The sequence below is a fragment of the Megalops cyprinoides genome, chromosome 1 (genome assembly GCF_013368585.1).
Source record: "Megalops cyprinoides isolate fMegCyp1 chromosome 1, fMegCyp1.pri, whole genome shotgun sequence".
NCBI classification, from domain to species: domain Eukaryota; kingdom Metazoa; phylum Chordata; class Actinopteri; order Elopiformes; family Megalopidae; genus Megalops; species Megalops cyprinoides.
Genome location: NC_050583.1, coordinates 43,047,982 through 43,066,956, shown reverse-complemented (window position 1 = coordinate 43,066,956; position 18,975 = coordinate 43,047,982). Strand labels below are relative to the sequence as shown.

The window sequence follows — 18,975 nt, the reverse complement described above, 5'->3', positions numbered from 1 at the left end:
GAAGTGGGTTTCCATGGCCGAGCAGCTGCACGCAAGCCCAACATCACTATGCACGCAATGCCAAACGACGGCTGGAGTGGTGCAAAGCACGCTTCCACTGGACTCTGGAGCAGTGGAAACGCATTCTCTGGAGTGATGAATCATGCTTCACTGTCTGGCAGTCTGATGGACGAGTATGGGTTTGGCGGATGCCAGGAGAGCACCATTTACTGGAATGCACAGTGCATAATGGTCTTGGGGCTGTTTTTCAGGGTTTGGGCTAGGCCGCTTAGTTCCAGTGAAGGGTAACATTAATGCTACAGCACACAAAGACATTTTAGATAATTGTATGCTTCCAACTTTGTGGCAACAGTTTGGGGAAGGCCCTTTCCTGTTCCAGCATGACTGTGCCCCTGTGCACAAAGCAGCGTCCTTAAAGACATGGTTTGACGAGTTTGGTATGGAGCAACTCCAGCGGCCTGCACAGAGCACTGACCTCAACCCCATTGAACACCTTTGGGATGAATTAGAATGCCAATTGCGAGCTAGGCCTTCTTGTCCAACGTCAGTGCCTGACCTCACAAATGCTCTTTTGGCTGAATGGGCACAAATTCCCACAGCCACACTCCAAAATCTTGTGGAAAGCCTTCCCAGAAGAGTGGAGGCTGTTATAGCTGCAAAGAGGGGGGGGCAACTCCATATTAATGCCCATGGTTTTGGAATGGGATGTCCAATAAGCTCATATAGATGTGATGGTCAGGTGTCCACATACTTTTGGCAATATAGTGCTCTTTACCCAGATTGCCTCAGGAAATATCCTGCTGCATAAGTGGTAATATGTAAAAATTGCAAACTGTGAGTTGCATTGGATTGGAGTGTCTAAGTTGTAATGAATGATTTCTCTAGCTTGTCTTGGAAAGCTCTTACTCTGAGTTCTTCTTAAGGGAATATCCCAGTGGGGTTTTACCACAGGAGGCATGACATTGAGTCATTTTTGTCTCTCTAAATGTCCCAGGACCCCCTCACAGTGGGAAGACGGCCCTAGCAGCCAAAATTGCAGAGGAATCCCAGTTCCCCTTCATCAAGATCTGCTCTCCAGACAAGATGATTGGCCACTCTGAGATTGCCAAGTGCCAGGCTATCAAGAAGGTGGGGTCAGTTGTTCCTCATGTGAGCAGTAATGCATATATAATGTGCTTAATAACACAGGCTGTTCAAGTGTTATTTACAGAGTATATGTACCTATTAGTGATATGTGACTGTATGTATGTAATAATGAATACATGCTGTAGGAGCCTTGATATAGGAACAGTAAGCCTTCACATTTGGCCTGTTTTGCTTGTCTCCACTCTTTGTCTTAAGCAGTCTTTACCACCTCAATTTCAGATATTCGACGATGCCTACAAGTCACAGTTGAGCTGTGTAGTGGTGGATGACATAGAGCGCCTTCTGGGTAAGACCCCACCTCTCTCCTGTGATCTCACACACAAGATAGTGGCATTTACCAGGAAGCATTTTTGCTGCCTTTCTCTGGATGTCAGGAAATGTGAGTAAACTGACATGTTCAATAAAGGGATGTGATTTTTACAAAGTGGAGACCACTGGAGACCTTCTGCCCCAGTCATGTGTCCAAGCTAATAGTTTCAGCTGCGGTTTAGCTCAAAGTGGTTGACCAGAATAAAGGATGACGTTGGCATGGGGAGCCCAGAGGCCCCTGCTCCTGCACTGATTTTTACATCATTTTAATGACCTTATCGCATTTCATAGGTCCACTGTCAACCCGTTCAAATAATACTGAATATACACAGTTGCCCGAGCGGCTCTTAGCATGATCATCTTAAGTGGCTCATATACAGATGCGAGCAGTGGTCCTCTGCTTCTTTGAAGAGCTTGTATTTTTATTGGAATGTATCAGGATGGTGCTTTTTTGGAGGAAAAACACCAACACAGCACTAACAAACCAGGCTAAATCGTACTGCGATACTAAGCTGTTTGTAACATCTACAGAAATACGTTGTCTGCTATAGATTAATTCTTCAGTCTGCTCATCACTGATTTATTTATATTTCCATAGGTTTTGACAACTTGTCCATTGCTGGAAATTGTTACGAATGGTCTTGGCAATGTTGTTAAACCTTTGGTGACAAGAATGATAAATACTGTATATATCTTAGAATGACTTTTTGCTAGCACCACAAAAATTGTCACGGCTTTAGTTGACCTGCCATATTTTTTTGTCTCTCAGATTACGTACCCATCGGACCTCGTTTCTCCAATCTGGTGCTGCAAGCCCTGCTGGTCCTGCTGAAGAAGGCCCCTCCTCGGGTGAGTGTTCCAGTCAGAAATAAGCGGTCACCTCTTCTACCTCCATACATTGCATACAGCTGTAACAGTGCTCATTGCTCCTCCAAATACAGCTGTAATAGTGCTTAGTATTTATCTGTCACCTGTGCTCTGGCTTGAGGGAGACAGGCAAACGACTGATTTTAGCCACATGGTGGCTTTATGCATGTCATTCTATTGTAAATCTCACCCAGGAAGAGAGTTAATGTCTTGTTGTGAAACTTTTGGTCACATGCAGAACAGGCATTCCCTGTGACCTTTGGTACCCTGGCAGGCCTTATTCCCACAACCTCATAACCTTAGATATTGCGGGGGAGGGTAGGGGTTGGGGTTGGGTTATGTAGGAGTTAATTTTTATTTTAATATTTAGCCTAAATTTTGCCAGGTATGGTCAATTGAGAGCCACCTCTCATTTACAATGACAGCCTGACCAAGAGGCTTTCAGTGCAGCAGTATAACAAACATACAGTAAAGTATATCTCTGAGAAGGTGGCCCTATGAGATCTTCTTTTGGAACATAATGAACGTATGAGTCACAACTGGAGGAAGGAGTCTGTGGGTGAATGAATGAATGGATGAGGCGGTGAGTGATCCGATGGAAGAAGTTATGCGGTGCTGCGAGGGGCCAGTCACAGCCCTGACCCTCTGCCACGTGCCCTGCAGGGCCGTAAGCTGCTGATCATCGGCACCACCAGCCGCAAAGACGTCCTGCAGGAGATGGAGATGCTGGACGCCTTCAGCACCACCATCCACATCCCCAACATCTCCACCGGGAAGCACCTGGTGGAGGCCCTGGAGGTGAGGTGGCAGTGGAACAGAGGATAGGGTAAAGGAGGGCTGGGGCAGCGGAGGGGATGGTGCAGGGAAGAGGAGAAGCGGAGATGGTGGAATGGACAGGAGGAGACCAAAGGGGAAGAGGGGAGTGAAGAAGAGGATGTGATCAGTGGTTTATGGGAGGTTTTTCTTTCTTGGTGTTGTCATCCCCAGAAAGTCAGGGTAGGTTAGTGTGGCATAGCTGGAGAGGGAATTGTATTGTTTAGTTTTTGATATTAGGTTTTAGTGCTGTAGTGACTAGGGCTGTCACCTTAAATTCGAATATCGAAATTAAATTCGAATTTGTCAATTAACACGTGTTTCGAAAATGAACGGAGAAGTTCGATATTAACATTATTATCACGTATTTAAATTTTATTTGCCAATTTTAAAAATAGAGATAAAAATAGATCATGAACCAAAAATGGAAGAATACTAAAATTGTTGAAAGAACGAGAGGCTGTGAAAGAGGACATGATCAAGAAAACGTCCACCGTCAGGAGATGCTGTCTTATGAAAGGGAGATACCGCTGCCAGCCGACTGCGATCCACTGCTGTGGTGGAAGATGACGGAAGCAACAAAATATCCCCACCTCGCACAGCTGGCAGCGAGGTTTCTTAGTGTTCCCGGGACGTCAGTGCGTTCGGAGCGCGTCTTCTCCACTGCTGGGAATATAGTTAATAAAAAACGTTCTGCTCTGGACTGCAGTCATGTTGATCGGCTTGTGTTCCTGGCAAATAATTTGCAGTAGACTTATTTGAACATATTTAATGTACCAGTTAGCCTCAGTTGTTCTCAGGTAGGCTAAGGGCATTTTAAGTTTGAGTTTTTTTTTTTTTTGGACAGTCGCTGGTTATCTGTTGGAGTTGTATTAAAATCGTAAATGTGGCTATGTTAGCCTGCAGGGATGCACAGTTTAATGTTTGTGCTTGTTATGTTATGGCAGCCCAATCTCTGCTAACTGATTTTGAATGATACAGTGGGCTAGGCCTGCAGTGTTTTTGTGCACGGCACTTTTCGGTAATAAATCCTCATATTGATTGTTGTCTCTGTTTACTTCGCTCTCACACCCCTTCTGCATACATGTTCCAATTACTAGTTAGTTGCCACTGGATTGGCCTATATTTAGCCTTGAAATTTAAAACATTTTAACACGTAAATTCGAATATTAATTCGAACTCATCTTCATTTCCGTTTAAAATATCTAACAGGATTTTTTATTAAAGTGACAGCCCTAGTAGTGACCCAGACACATTATCAGAACGTAGGTGCTGAATTTTGTTTGGAATCTACTCTAGGGTACTGACTCTGGTTTTTGTATTTGTTAGCTGCTGGGTAGCTTTAAGGACAATGAACGAGCCATCATTGCCAAGGAGGTCAAGGACAAGAGGGTTTCGATTGGCATCAAGAAGCTGCTGATGCTCATTGAGATGTCCCTGCAGGTAAGAGGGGGAGACCCCAAACCCCATTCGTCTCCAAACTGTCCCCTCAGATGACGCAGCAATACAAGCTGCCACGCAGAACAAGAACTGGCTCCAGATTTCTGACTGACCTGCGTGTGTGTGTGTGTGTGTGTGTGTGTGTTGCTTCCTTCCAGATGCACCAGGAGTACAGAGTCAGCAAGTTCCTGGCACTGCTGAGAGAAGAGGGCGCGTGAGTATGCTCCTGTGTGCCGCCGATTGACACGCACTCATTCTCAGCCCCACACCAAGCACATCGACCACCCACCGCCCTCCACATCACTGCGCACGGTCAGGCATGGGATTCACAGCGAACACACCCATCCCAGCGCTTGCACACTTATTCACTGTTCTTAGACTGCATTACGGAGCATCATGTGGCCAAAGAAGCATACGGTGTCTGTTAACTGACACACCACTTCTTTTTGGCCATTGCACAATGTAGATATTTAAATAATAAAATAATAGAATAAACATAATTTACTGTTTTTAACTGAAAATTTATTTTTTTAATGATCCCTCTAACAGAAGAACGTCAAGAGTCATAATTTATGCTGCTTTTCTATGAGCTTCTGGACTGAAGATCCATTTAATTTCCACTGTGGCTGTCCAGTTTTAAATCATTACTTTGTATAGCTATTTTTGTCTACTAAAAATGCCCCACAGAAGTTACTGGAAAAACACAATTTAAAGGAACCAAGAGGATACATAAGAGGTGTTCTTATTCTGCAGTGATCTAAATGTATTTCATTCCATGGTGTAACTCAGCATAATTACCATTAGGCACACACTAATTTTAGTGGCTGGTGGATTTTTCCAGGGTAACTTAATGTCACTAAATATTATTCCCTCGCAGTACTCTCCATTTGTCCAAGCAGTTTAAGGTCAGAGGTCTTGTGCAATGGTGCAACATCTTTGCCCCAAGTGGGAATCAAACTTTGAGCTAATGCGCACCTACCTGCACATACATGTGCTTCTTGCACCCCAGGTCACACCCTCCTCCTCTCTGGCCGCACTTCATTGCCATCCCAGTGGTGCACACTCCACAGAGCAGGCCCTCCTCCCCCTCCCTCATTTACTGCACTTTATTTTACATTTGTTTTGCTTACAGTTATGTTTTGTAACCACCAGGTTGGAGGACGCCAATCGCATCCGAATTTAAACCCCCTTTCCGTGGTGCATTGCCCAGCAGATGCAGTCAGTCATGGTAAGAGGTCCAACACTCTTTGGAGTTTCGTTTGTTGAAAACTCATCCCGTCCCTTCCAGCCACTCCAGGCTCCAGTCTTCTCCAGGGAGTCAGGGTCACACCCAGCATTGGAAATGGCTGTTGTTATCCCAGTGATTTGTGGTGTTTTCAGTGGTCCTTCATTGCTTCAGAAACAGCCAACATGGAGACAAGTCCACAGTCCACCCCTCCCTCCAAGTACAAAGAGCAACCAGCCTCCTGAAACACATATATCAGAAGGGTGTCCAGCTCAAAGGCTTCTCAGAGTTTAGGGGTGTAGGGGTATTGCCACCTCCTTGGGTTCGGTTTCTGTGAAGATTTTCAGTGAAATGTCCATGGTGTTTAGAAGAGTGAATATTCCTTTCTGGAGAAATTCATTAAAAAAAAACTTGAATTGGATGTTACATGTTGGGTTAATTGTAAAACAACATCTACATGTAATACTTATGTGTAGTTTCATGTAAAGTGTACTTTTATGCATTCCGGACTCTCTCTTACCTTCCTCCTGTGATGATGATAATAGACAGCCAGGTAGAGAAATTTATGTTTCCGAGTGACCAACTATAAGAGTTTGACTGCTACAGAGTACAATGTATTAGTGAAATTCAACACACATGCTTTAATCTGAAAACAGAATATGTAAACTACATTGCTAATTTTACTATATTCATAACAGATTATGCTTACACCAAAGCCTTGGATACAGACTTGGCATGTTAAAACATAACACTGTATTAAAAAAGGTCCACAAGCACAAATGTATTCAAAACCACCAGTTGATTGAAAGGGATGTCTTGTTGGGGAAAAAATGTAGTCATTTACCATATTTCAGCTGCAACCTATCGTTGTTAAATTATGAAAATGCCAAAGAAGAACATTAATTTCATGATTCCCAGATGTGCATAAATTTTACCTGTGTACCAATACAAGGAAAAAACAGATGCATAGTAGCAATTTCACTTGAGAAGTTTTTTGTAACTTCTTATTCCTTAAGAAAGTTATGAAAATGTTGGATGTAGGACCAGGCATCCTCCTTTCTTCATAGGCTCACAACCATACCTGTGATTCAGTTCTGTGTGCTCATTGTAGCTGTCTGTCTGTGCCTGCTGTCCTTTCCAATGGCTCCAGCTTGGTTTCATGAAAATGAGTATTTGCTGTTCTTTGTCTTTTTCCCCTCTACCATGCATTGAGCAGAATCGCTTAGCAGATATCCCATGCTGATTACAGTCTGCTACCTAGCCCATCTTAACTTGCACTAAGAGCAGGAAATTAAGTCCTTTCATAAACCAAACATTGCACCCTATGTATTCATATATTTTGCTTGTGTGTTTTCTTGCAGTACACCTGTGTGTGTGTGTGTGTGTATTAGCAGTTTAGTTTTGGTAATATTTTCATATGGGTATGAAAATAGCCGCCGAAGTGGAATTGCATGACCATATGAAGCAGTATACAAAGAATGCATATTCCCGGTGTTGATAGGCTGATGAAGGCATATGCGCACAGGGGGCAGTGAGCCTCCCTCATCAGGCCCCATGCAAAGAGAAGTCAGTGGAGTGAACGGCCCATAGAAGGCGCATTTCGCCAAACACTACAGCATTCTGTGTGTGGCACAGAGGCATCCCATAAAGACGCGAGAGACTGGATCAGCGCATGACAAGCTTCTGCCCACGTGCACAGCACAGAGCAGGAGACGGGGAGAGCTTCTCACTCAGCTTTGGTAGAAAATAGAGGCCCCTGCCTCAGCCTTACGCATGAGGGATACCGAAGGTCAGAAGCAAAGCAGGACGAGAGCAGGGACGGCCTCCCCACAGCTCACCATCTGACCACCCCTGCGCCTCTCTTTCCCCTCTAACAGAGACCGAAGCTTCGATGACTAGAGCCGCCAAGACCGAGATGGAGGGAACAGGACAACAGGATGCGTCTTTAGTTCATCACACCCACCCGCCCAGCGAGAGAGGGAGAGAGCGAGAAATACATGGTCTAATCTACGACTTCTTTCGCCACAGTTGCTCTGTCCTGTATGTTTGTACTGGCCCCTGTACAACTCCACCTACACTATGAATAATGCGTAACTTAAGATCTGATTACTGTTCGAATATGTAACTAAATATGTATTTAAATGCAATTTTGAAGGCAAGTTGTGTGTCTTGTGCTCTGTGCTGCTAGCATTGCATTCTTGCTCCATGTATGCATTTTATATGTATACATATATACAGTATAAATATAAACCCATTGTTGAGGCTGTGTGTGCTTGCTGCACCCTTTAGCATGTGTGCACATATCCATCGTGTTTGTTTAATATATGGTTTTTTTGTATGTTGTATAGATATATACATGTAAAATGCATCAGCTACAATCATTCCAGGAGGCAGTGATCTGACATGTCTTAATTTCTCTTTCTTGCTCTTTAAAAATGTCTGTCTGATTGAATTTTATAGAGGTCAAATTGAAATGAAAGTTGTGCTTTTTGTACATGCCTGCAGCAGGCCAGGTTGTAGTCAAGAGATTGGTATCACCTTTCAAACTAATAAGTAAACCCTCCTGCACTGCTGTTACTGTTCTGGGAATCCCTGGAGTATATCTTCTTGTTAGTGTATCGGTGTAATTCTGTGGTTTCTGTACCTTGTTGCATGGAAAAGAGGAACGTGTCTTCAGTGAGAGCACAGTCGGAGGTATGTTGAAGGGTGCATGTTTGCTCTGTGTTATCAGTACTTGGTGTGCAGATTCCCTCTCAGTATTAATATAGTGTGTAATACTTTTGGGTGCCTTTTAGGCAGAGCAACAGACCCTCTCCCCCTGTTTGCAAAGTCTATAAAAACCGTTTTCTTTGAGAGGTATGATGCAGTGTCATTATAGCCAAGAGCCAGAGCCATGCTTAACCTTGGCCAACCCCATCAGAAGGCCTATGACAGTGTGATTTTCCCTTTACTTAAAGATGGTGTGAAAATGTTATTTCCCCCCCCCCCCCCCATGAGATTATGTGGTCTGCACCCTCCCCCATCAATACAGTGTATATAACCTGAGTTAGTGGTCAGGTTATGAATATCTCTGTAGTTGGGTAATTATGCAGTTCAGCTTTGCTATGCCCTCCCCTTTCAGGTGTATCTAACTATAATGGTACTCGCAGTTCAGACACTCATACTGTACAATGTTGTTTAAGTTTAAAACAGAAAGCCAGTCTGCCAACCTGATGTATACATTTCTGCTGTAAACATTTTCTTATGATTGTTGAAGATGTATGACAAGATGCAGCTGTATTATTGCAATAAAAGCACAGCTAAACTGAGTAAAGGTGTGTGTTCATTTTAGCATATGTTTATGTATGTAAGTGTGTTGATGTGATATGCCAGTGAATGGTCAGAGTGGTCAGAGCACAGATCGAGTCTGCAGTCTGTTCAGGTGCAAGTAACCTTTTGTGCCTCTCTTTGAGGCCCTCAATGAAATGAATCACAGGTGATTTTGAGGATGTTGTTATATTTGCATGTATGGAACCTGAAATGTATTGGTCTCACCATCTCAGTAATGACACACGAATGGGATCTTTCATTTTGGTGCATAAGGAACAACTTTCCAACTTGACCTTACCTTGATCAGGGGAATGGAAGAAGAAGAAAAAGATGAAGGTCAAGAACAAAAAATTAAATTAGATAAAACTGTTAATTGATATAACCCTCTTAACAGAGAAACTGTCACACAGCACATTGAATTATTGGGGATATGCCACAAAAAAGACCAGTGATACTTTGCAGATGAGATGTGTTCAAACTTTGCTGGTCTGTAGAAAATGGAACAGTTAAATGAAAATGAGTACACCTAGATTTTTCTTCAATCCCGTAATATTAACCAGAAGAGATGGTAATCTGTAGCTTGTGCAGTCATTTTACTCCGTTATTAATGTCTGAAACAGTGTACAAGTCAATCCACTTCTGTATACGTTGTAGCACATCAGACCCTAACAACTCACATCCAGAGCAGCATTGTGTTTCCTGGGACTGTGATGATGGTGACTCCCAATGGCTGTTTACATCCAGGTGAAGATGTTGGTTTTGCATCATTGGAATAGTGATGCTTCTACCTTAATGAAAATGACTGTTCTGTGTCACATGTAACCTGAAAGTACAATATATAATGTAATCTTGGTGAAACCTCCCATTGTCAGTGTTGTTTCTATGTAACTGACCAAGGGGAAATCAGAAGTGTTACACAAGGATATTCTCTGCAACAGCAATACACTTGATTTTATTAGGATAATTTGTAATGTAGCGCAGGGTGCAGAGGCCACAGAGACCTCACAATTGTTTGGCATGTTTCTTTTCAGTATATATTTGAATTCGGTATAGGTAGATATTATGTTACTGTTTCACTTTGAAAGGCTGTCTCAGGATTGGACACTATGTTAGTACCTCAGCCAGAGCTCTTACTGGCTGCTATCACAGGTCCACTTGGAGGCACACCAAGGCAGCAGAGGTAAAGGTTAGGTCAGCATTTGCCCAGCAGGACTCAAGTCAGACGCTGCACCTTGAAATGGGAAGACTAGAATGAAACTCTCAATGGGAGACCTGTAGAGGAGAAGCAGGGGTGTTCTAAGTAAAGCGAGAGAGACATGCAGAGAACTAGTGGTGGACACTCTAAGTTCATAGAGAGGAGAGGAAGAGGACAGGAGAGTGCCTTACACAAAGCAGAACTGTGAAGCTGGGAGCAGAGGCGATGAGACAGACAGCTGCAGATATGGAAGAAGAGCTTTGGCCCCGGCTCAGAGATTGCAGGCAGACGAAAGGAGAAAAATCAATAGAATGATGAGCTGGCAGGCTGAGCCGAATTTGATCACAGAGGAAGATGGGTGGGGGTGCTGAGGTGCCTGCAAGGTCAGATACTTTTAGGTGGAGTGGGAGACACAGGAATGGTGGGAAGCTGACAACATTGCTTCTCTTTTTGGACCTTCCTCTGATCCTATTCACAGCCCAGTTGAATACTTAAAGGAGGGGTTAGGGTTAAGCTTTTAGGGTTAGGCTTTTAGGCTTTTAGGATTACGCTCTGGCCTTTAGGGATAGGGTTAGGCTTTTAGGGTTAGGGTTAAGCTTTGACCTTTAGGGTTAGGCTTTGACCTTTAGGGTTAGGCTTAGGCTTTGGCTTTTAGGGTTAGGGTTAGGCTTTTAGTGTTAGGCTTTGGCTTTTAGGGTTAGTCTTCAGATTTAGGGATAGGTTGGTTGAGAGGTTGAGAGGTAGTTTTGAATGTAGCAGATCTTCAGCTCTCCACCCCAACCCTATCCAAGATCGAGGGGAAGATGGAGTGGTATACTACTGACCTGCTGATCTAAGGTAGTGGAGGGAGTCTGGAAGCAGTGGAATGTCACCTGTGTTTTTTCATCAGAGAGCTCTTCCTCTGAAGGTCAGACAGACAGGCAGAGCAGGAGTTAGAAAAGCACAGGTAAAATGAGTCTGCCTTGTGCACACCATGTAGCCCATCCATGAAGTGGGGTCAATGGTAATTACTGCTTGATAAATGTTGTAATCTCTCTTATCCAGCTATTCCATTGTGGTTCCTATTGTGTCAGTGGTGTTATAATAAAAATAGATGTTTGAGTTGTTTCAGTGGTAACTCTGTCTCTTTGACTTTAGTTTGCAGATATATTTGGAGAAGTGGAGACATCTAGCCCCAAGACACACAGAAGGGCCAAAGCTCCAAGTCATTCACTGCTATCACATTTGGATTTTTTTAGACAGCTTAATTTAGTTATTTATTTAAATGATTAAATTTAGTACATGTAAGATTGTAAAATTTAGTACATGTGTCAACATTTTGATAAATTATACATGTTGGTGTGTTCAATGATGTTTAATTCTTTCTTTGCTTTCTCTGAAAGACTTATAGTGGGCCTTCAGGGCAAAAAAGGCATCTATACATGCTGTTTCTACCATTTGTGTGTAGTAACACCTCTTGCATAGTATAGATTTTTTGTAAAACTTAATTGTACTGCTTCTGTTGTTCACTTTAAAGACTGGGGGAGGGGGCATAAGTCTGTACACCCCTTTGTGAATAAGTCTCTCTTAACTTTGCACATCTAGACTTTGGAATTTTATCCCCTTCTTCTTTGCAAAAAAGTTCAAGTTCCTTAAAATTGCGAGGGGATCTCCTATGTACAGCTCTCTTTAGGTCATACCACAAGTTTTCGATGGAACTGAGGTCTGGGCTCTGACTGGGCCAAGCCAAGACTTTGATTTTCTTTTTCTGAAGCCATGCCTTGGTCGACTTGGATGTGTGTTTTCGGTCATTGTCATGTTGGAATGTTTCTGACAGAGGCCAGCAGGTTTTGTGCCAAAATATCTTGATATTTGGAGCTATTCATTATCCCATCTATCTTGACAAGAGCCCCTGACCCAGCTGAAGAGAAGCAGCCCCAAAGCATGATGCTACCACCACCATGCTTCAAAGTCAGTATGGTGTTCCTTGGATGATGAGCTTTATTGCGCCAAACATATCTTTTACAATTTAGACCGAAAAATTCAACCTTTGTCTCGTGACATGAGTCTGCACGTCTGAGCTAATCTTGTGTTGCTTTGCTGTTAGTGTGTTTTACAACACACACTACTACAAATGTGTGTTTTGGTTGTGCCACAGAGATGTGGCAGAGTGGCACTGGGGACATTGGACAGTACACAGTTGTACAAAATTCACCTGAGGTAAACCCAGATATCAAATCAGTTAGGAAATTATCCAAACCAAAAAAACTTTCCCCTTCAGCAAACTTTTGTTTCACTTTGCTTCTAAAGTTTCCTGATGTAACCAGGGTTTAACCAGGGCACCTATGTGCCTTACTACCTCACCCTCTTGCTACTATTTTAAACACTGATAGAGGCTTGAATTTGTTTACAAAGTTCCCTAGAACAACTGACTTAGAATACAGAAAAAGGAGCCAAAGAAACTGATTGGACATACTAATCATGCGACAAGTCTTGGAATGTTGAACAAACACCTCTTGAGCTTTATTTTCTGAAAGGAACCCTTGGTGCCTTTTAACATATAGTGTAATTTCAGACTTGCTTTTTCATTTCCCCTCTTTGTCATCCCAGCTTAGAACTGCTAATTGTGCATTAAGATCACCTCACTACAATATCCACTGCCCTCATTCAGGAGTGCTGAAGTGTGATGAACACAGTCGTCTGATACACTAGAATGCAGCCAATAACTATTTTTCACTCTACAAGTCCCACGGTGCACCACAGGAGAATGAATGCCATGCGGAGGATATGCACATCTCTGACTGATGCCATGTGAGCAATTCATAAGCACCCAATCTGTTGCAAAAGAGTGCCGATGACTGATGTGACAAGGGAAACTGGCTATATTGTAAACACCCAGGTCATTTTTCTCTAATGATGCAGCTCAGATTCAAACCTGTGATGTAGTCACCTGTTGGGGGTCAGTCTGTGCTCCAAGTAAGTGCCTGCACTGTCTCAGCCACTCAGGAACCACATAACTTGAGGGAGAAACAACATGTTTTTCACTGATGTATCGTTAACATAGATCATATGTCAAGAAGTTTTAATCATATCATCATTTACTCAACAGTCAGCTTCCTTCAGAGCAACTTAAAAATAGTAAATGCCATTCATCTATACAGATGGATACTTTCTGAAACTCCTCAAGTGAAGTACTTTGGACAGGGAAGCAAATAATTTCTTCATCCTTTTCTCTAACAACCTTTAGGTTTCTGAAATCCCCTTTACCCCGGTCATACTTAATGCCTCCCAAAACAGAGTCTCCTCAAAGCCATGTAGCATGAAGGACAGGGCTTCTTGACTGCTGCCAGACCAGGGCCTCCCCTGAGACTTACATGTCCTCCTCTCCTTACCCAATGAGAATCTGCAGACGGCAGTCAGAGGATCTCATTGGAACACACACTGGAGGCTAAATTAACAGCCCACTTGAACTTGACTGAAACTTTGTGGTTGAATGTACTGTACACGAGCAGTTTCTTGTACCTCTGCTGGTCTCTAAGCTCCTTTTAATAGAATAATGTTCTTAAAACAAGCATTCCAAACAATCTTTTAGTATCCCCTGTGTGTTACATTTTCCCTTCCTGATTTGTGAGAACAAGGCTGAATACTCTTTCTCTAACAGGATTCTGTCTCTTTGTGTGGGATTTTTGTTTCTGTCTCCTCAACATTATTTTTACCAGCTCATAATTTAACTAGTCTTCCCCTGCTATTCACTCTCAGTACAGAGTGGCACTTATGTGCCACAGTTATGAGGGAGGCAGGGAATACTGATGGACTGACTCACAGTTTCTTGTGAAGACCATCTATTGAGAGTATTAAATATATTGTTTAATTTGCTTCTTCAATTAATGTAAATTAATCAAAGGAGCAAATTAAAAAAACTAAAGTTTTGTTACTTGTCATATTGCTTTTCTTCAGGTGATCAGCCCCCAACAGCCATTTTCTCTTTTAAACCTGCCCAGATTCACTGATTTTTAGTTTGTGGTAACAGAAATAGAAAGACGGCTCTGTTAGAAGTCTGATGATTAGAAAATATGCGCATTTTCTGCGCAGAATTGATATCCCTGAATGCCGAATGAACCTCCTCTGTGACGTTCACTTGGGCGTGACAATTTTTTTGTCAAACCCTCATCGCATTTTTGTCTTATTAGTCTAAATGTACCACATGATAAAATTGGACCAATAATGATGTAATGCGTTGAATTTAGTTCATCAACTATTTCCTGCCCAGTGTCGTGTGTTCTGTAAATGATGACGTTCAGCACTAAGTCTTAGTAGTGTTGTCGGCTGCAGTTCGCAGACGAAAGAAAGTGGCTGGGAGGGAAAGATATGTATTCCGTGTGAATGTAAATCTGAGTAAAACGACAACAAATACAAAGGTCTACACAGAGCTGGACACAAGTGGAATTGAATTCAAAGACAAATGCAGTTGAACATACCGCAAACCCTGGTGATGTAAATTATGTAACAAGCAAGAAAATTTCGTGCCGATAGAAGAAAAAAGTGGTTAGTCTGCAATTTAAAGACAGGATTTTACTCTCAGGTTTTACGTTTTCCTTGAGACTCACGAGTTATTTCCTCCTGTAAGTATGAACGGTTATGGTCATGAATTAATTTGAACTTATTTGTTATCCTCTGGAATGTGGTTGACAGATACAAAAATTCTGTTAAACTATAGAGAAACAGTCTGATGGATAACGGAAACTGCATGGAAAGCCTATAATCTACCAATATGCAAATAAAGCACTTTCGTCAGTTATGGCGCAAGATAACGGATTTGTGAATGGAATGAGGCGCATGGAAAGCTATTAATTTAAATTTTGGTATTATGGGAACACAAAGGGTTTATTGACTAGACTAGTAGGGTGAAACAGTGTCTCTCTGCAGCCCACATTTCATATCAGCACCAAATAAGAAAAACAATGACATTATTGAAATGCCCCAGATGCACCCCGTCTCAGGTGGTGCATAGTTACAGATGTCCTCCGCGTTTAACTTCGTTGTGCTCTATCAAGAGTTAGGATGTAAATTCCATTGTCACTTTGGATTGTTGAACGACTCAGCGCAAAAGTATAGAGGTTTCTGGGAAAGGAAAGAAAACTTACCTCGATAGATTTGTAAACAGTCAACAAATAGTCCTGACCAAGTTTGCTTTGAGTCAACATAACCTAGAATGTACAAAGATAGCAGGCCATTTTCCTTCACATTATCTGTGAGGTCTCCAGTAGGTGGTTTAGTTATTAATAGCTCCAGTGGGCAGGAATGATGTGGGAGGCTAATGTGAGGTAGTTAGGGGTTTTGCCATGTACTGTGCCAAGGAGCTGGTGTTGCTATCGTGCAGCACTGCTCAGCTGATATGTGCTATCGTGGTGACTTCTGTGCAGGTGTGTGCGGGCCGCCGAGCGTACATGCTAGTAGGATGAATGTCGGCACAGCGCACAGCGAGGTGAACCCAAACACGAGGGTGATGAACAGCAGGGGCATCTGGCTGTCCTATGTCCTGGGCATCGGCCTGCTACATGTCATCCTGCTCAGCATCCCCTTCGCCACCGTGCCGGTGGTCTGGACCCTCACCAACCTCATCCACAATATGGTGAGCGGGAGGTGGGAGGGACAATGAAGGGCTGACGTCACAAACATGCAGAGTGCTATATCTCACTGTGACCCAGCTAACATACAACATCCTCACAACATCGCTGCAATGACAGGGAAATGTAGTTTGGGTGTAACAGGTTAGGTTGTAGGGTCTTGCAGATCCAAGTGCAGAGTTGGATCCAAGCTCCATGAAAGCACCAAGCTGCACGAGCTGTGGATAAGGAATGAAAATGAATGAATGCAGAGGCCATTTGGGTTTGTGCCTGGCACTTTAGTCAGGATGCCTTCCCGTTGATTTGCCTTTCTGTGGAATTTGAGGAGTTTGAGGTGCTGACTTCAGGAAACTTCAGCCCCGGTGGAATAACTTGCTGGCATTCCGTATCAGCTTGCAGCTGAATCCTGTCCAAAAGGGATCAGACTTCCTCTGTAACGCTGGCTTTGATGAAATGGGCAGCGACAGAATCTTGGTGTCTTTTAGCTGAGCTTCACCCTTGTCACCTTGTATTGATGTTGAGTGTTTTGTGTGTGTGTCTGCTGCAGTGCATGTACATCTTTCTGCACACGGTGAAAGGGACCCCTTTTGAGACGCCGGACCAGGGCAAGGCGCGTCTCCTCACGCACTGGGAGCAGATGGATTATGGTGTGCAGTTCACTGCCTCCCGCAAGTTCCTCACCATCACGCCCATCATCCTGTGAGTAACAAACCAGCCTCCCCCCACCCATTGTGAATCTGGAATATGTGCATTTTCCTGCAGCCACACACCCACAATTCCATAATTGTCATCTATTGCTCCCCTGTGCTCCATGTTTGTAACAAACTCCAGCTGAGTCCCAAACAACACAAAACCCTGTCAATGACAGACCCCCTCCCTAGTCTTGTACATCAGTTCTGACTCCAGGCATTAATCATAAAAAGCCATTCACCTTTTGTGCAAAATGATTATGGTTTAGAAAAATGGTGATTATGCTGATCCTGAATTAGATGATGGGGAACAGACTATCCCATGATCCACAGCTCCATCAGTCTGCTACAAGGCTCAAACCCCTGCACCCTGCATACTGCCTGATCTAGGATCAGCTTACCTAGCCTTCAGTTCAGACCCCTCCCATTCTGTGAAAAAGATGAGACAGATTCTTCCCCCAAGCACTGAGCCTAGATCAGTTCACACTTCTATGCTTCCACTCAAACTCCTACTCGGTGCTCGGCCACCTTAAAAACCAGAGGTCACAGTTTTTGTCTCCTCTCCTCTGATAAACAGTAGGGTTTTCATTAATGAAAGACAATGAATCTGAAGTCACATGAGTTCAGACCAGGAGGAAGTAGCCCCCCTCCTCACAGTTAGAGGCAGGGTTGCCCTGCTGTGTCGGTTGGTGTTGTGTGAGTGCCATGGAGGACATCATGGTCCGCCTCATTAGATTCCTCCAGCACTCTCTGCATGTCTGTGACAGGTGGTGACTCAGGGCTGCCGTGGTAACTGCTGGCAAGAGCAGCTCTGTTTAGAGGCGTGTATGGCTGTCACTTTCATTGTCTGCTCCAAAGAAATATCCACCCGCCTGAGAGATTTCCCCCACACTGTTATATTTTCATGGAGAGCTGGACAGCATAGTTGAGAGGTTGAATTTTAAAATGGCAATTGTTGAATAATCCGAACCTTCACAATCAGAATTATGTTCGCATAAGTGGAGAGTTTTGCCTACCTGATCTACCTGATGCTTGCAAAATGTATTTCTAACAAGCAGAACTTCCCTGCGCTGGGTATTACGAATCTCTGAGTTTCAAGGTTGTATTTTTTGTCAAGATGTCCAACAGGACAGAATGCCTACAGAAAAAAGCCTGTTGAAAATGATAGCCAATGTCAAATGTGCTAGAATGTACTGTGCTATGCTGTGATAGCAGTCAGAGTCTCTGCCCGCATTTCTCTCTTCCTTAGGTACTTTCTCACCAGCTTCTACACAAAGTACGACCGGGTCCACTTTGTCATCAATACAGTGTCCCTGCTGACTGTCCTCATTCCTAAACTTCCTCAGCTGCATGGAGTGAGGCTTTTCGGGATCAACAAATACTGATGTCCAGAAGCAGGAGCCTCACTGCCTTGTTCATCTCCTAGTTGCTCATCCATGTCTACCCTAGTCTGCGACCCCCATGCATCAGTCCAGTAATGCCATGTGCCCAGGATGGGCCCATGTTTTTGTGGTGCCTCAAAGACCCAGTGTTGGATCTTCTCATTAAAAAAATCCAAATAGAAATAAGTTGAGACAATTCAGATGAGAGGTATTTCAACTGTATTGAGGAGAGGAACCTGATGAGCTTAGTTCCATACATTTTTTTTCAGATTTGTATGGATTTTATGTATGTTGCTTTTGGTGGGTTGCCCAGGGAACAGCAAGGGATTTCATTATTAGCAAGGATTGGAGACCAACGGAGAAAGACAAACCTCTGTCTGCAGTCAAAGTGGACTGTAGGAAACAGCTCAGGACATCATGTAAGACATTTGCAGTCCAGAAAACCTTACTGACAATTGAGCCAGAGAGGCTGCTTTTCCTTGTAACTCCACTGGGAGGCACTGCCTGCTTTTCCTTCCACCTTCCCAGTGTCTCTGGCTGCTTTCCACAGTGGACCAGATAGTTCCTGTGGCCCCTTTGTACAGGGCTGTGGTGATAACTCATGTACATGTGGACAGTTTTTGGGGGCTTTGTCAGTGCCTGTTCGATGGAAGAACAAGTGAAGTTTCTGAAGCTGGAACAACATTTTCTGTGCTTATTTAGCATTGTTAAGGTGTTATGGCTGTTCTACAGCATCATGTACCTCTATCTGGTGTGAAGTCAGGAGGCAGGTTTGGGGATCACTGACTGTTTTATCAGACCATTGGACCGGGTGGTTATTTTTTGCCCGAGTTCCTAATCTTTCAAATGCTGCAGCCAGCAGCTTCACAATCAAGGAAACATGAGATCCCATGACTAAATTTTTTTTAAATCCAAAACTTTCCATAGTTGGCTGTCTCTGTCCTGACTTGTTCCTTGTTGCTAACTTTCCTTTCAGAGTAATTACTATCTGTAG

The 18,975-nt window shown here is 43.4% G+C and overlaps 2 protein-coding genes across 2 annotated transcripts in view; both read left to right on the top strand.

Annotated features, from left to right (window-relative positions):
• LOC118776944 (vesicle-fusing ATPase) overlaps window positions 1-8,783 on the top strand; it is a 35,141-nt gene extending 26,358 nt beyond the window's left edge. The window contains exons 15-22 of the mRNA XM_036527604.1: window positions 995-1,128; window positions 1,366-1,432; window positions 2,225-2,304; window positions 2,986-3,120; window positions 4,465-4,578; window positions 4,734-4,789; window positions 5,728-5,803; window positions 7,678-8,783. Coding sequence (XP_036383497.1) covers window positions 995-1,128; window positions 1,366-1,432; window positions 2,225-2,304; window positions 2,986-3,120; window positions 4,465-4,578; window positions 4,734-4,789; window positions 5,728-5,758 — 617 coding nt within the window. The 3' untranslated portion in view covers window positions 5,759-5,803; window positions 7,678-8,783. The remainder of the gene's footprint in view (window positions 1-994; window positions 1,129-1,365; window positions 1,433-2,224; window positions 2,305-2,985; window positions 3,121-4,464; window positions 4,579-4,733; window positions 4,790-5,727; window positions 5,804-7,677) is intronic.
• Window positions 8,784-14,623: 5,840 nt separating this feature from the next.
• Window positions 14,624-18,116, top strand: LOC118783252 (ORM1-like protein 3). The gene is made up of 4 exons (XM_036537020.1): window positions 14,624-14,905; window positions 15,707-15,915; window positions 16,458-16,609; window positions 17,849-18,116. The coding sequence occupies exons 2-4, from the start codon at window positions 15,742-15,744 to the stop codon at window positions 17,982-17,984; spliced, it is 462 nt and encodes a 153-aa protein (XP_036392913.1). The 5' UTR covers window positions 14,624-14,905; window positions 15,707-15,741; the 3' UTR covers window positions 17,985-18,116.
• The last annotated feature ends 859 nt before the right edge of the window (window positions 18,117-18,975 follow it).

What these genes read in the sequence shown, in the direction of transcription:
- LOC118783252 (XM_036537020.1), top strand. Translation starts at nt 15,742, where the DNA reads ATGAATGTCGGCACAGCGCACAGCGAGGTGAACCCAAACACGAGGGTG. An exon ending in CCAACCTCATCCACAATATG is followed by an intron (nt 15,916 to 16,457) that starts GTGAGCGGGAGG and finishes TGTCTGCTGCAG; the next exon opens with TGCATGTACATCTTTCTGCA. An exon ending in ACCATCACGCCCATCATCCT is followed by an intron (nt 16,610 to 17,848) that starts GTGAGTAACAAA and finishes TCTCTTCCTTAG; the next exon opens with GTACTTTCTCACCAGCTTCT.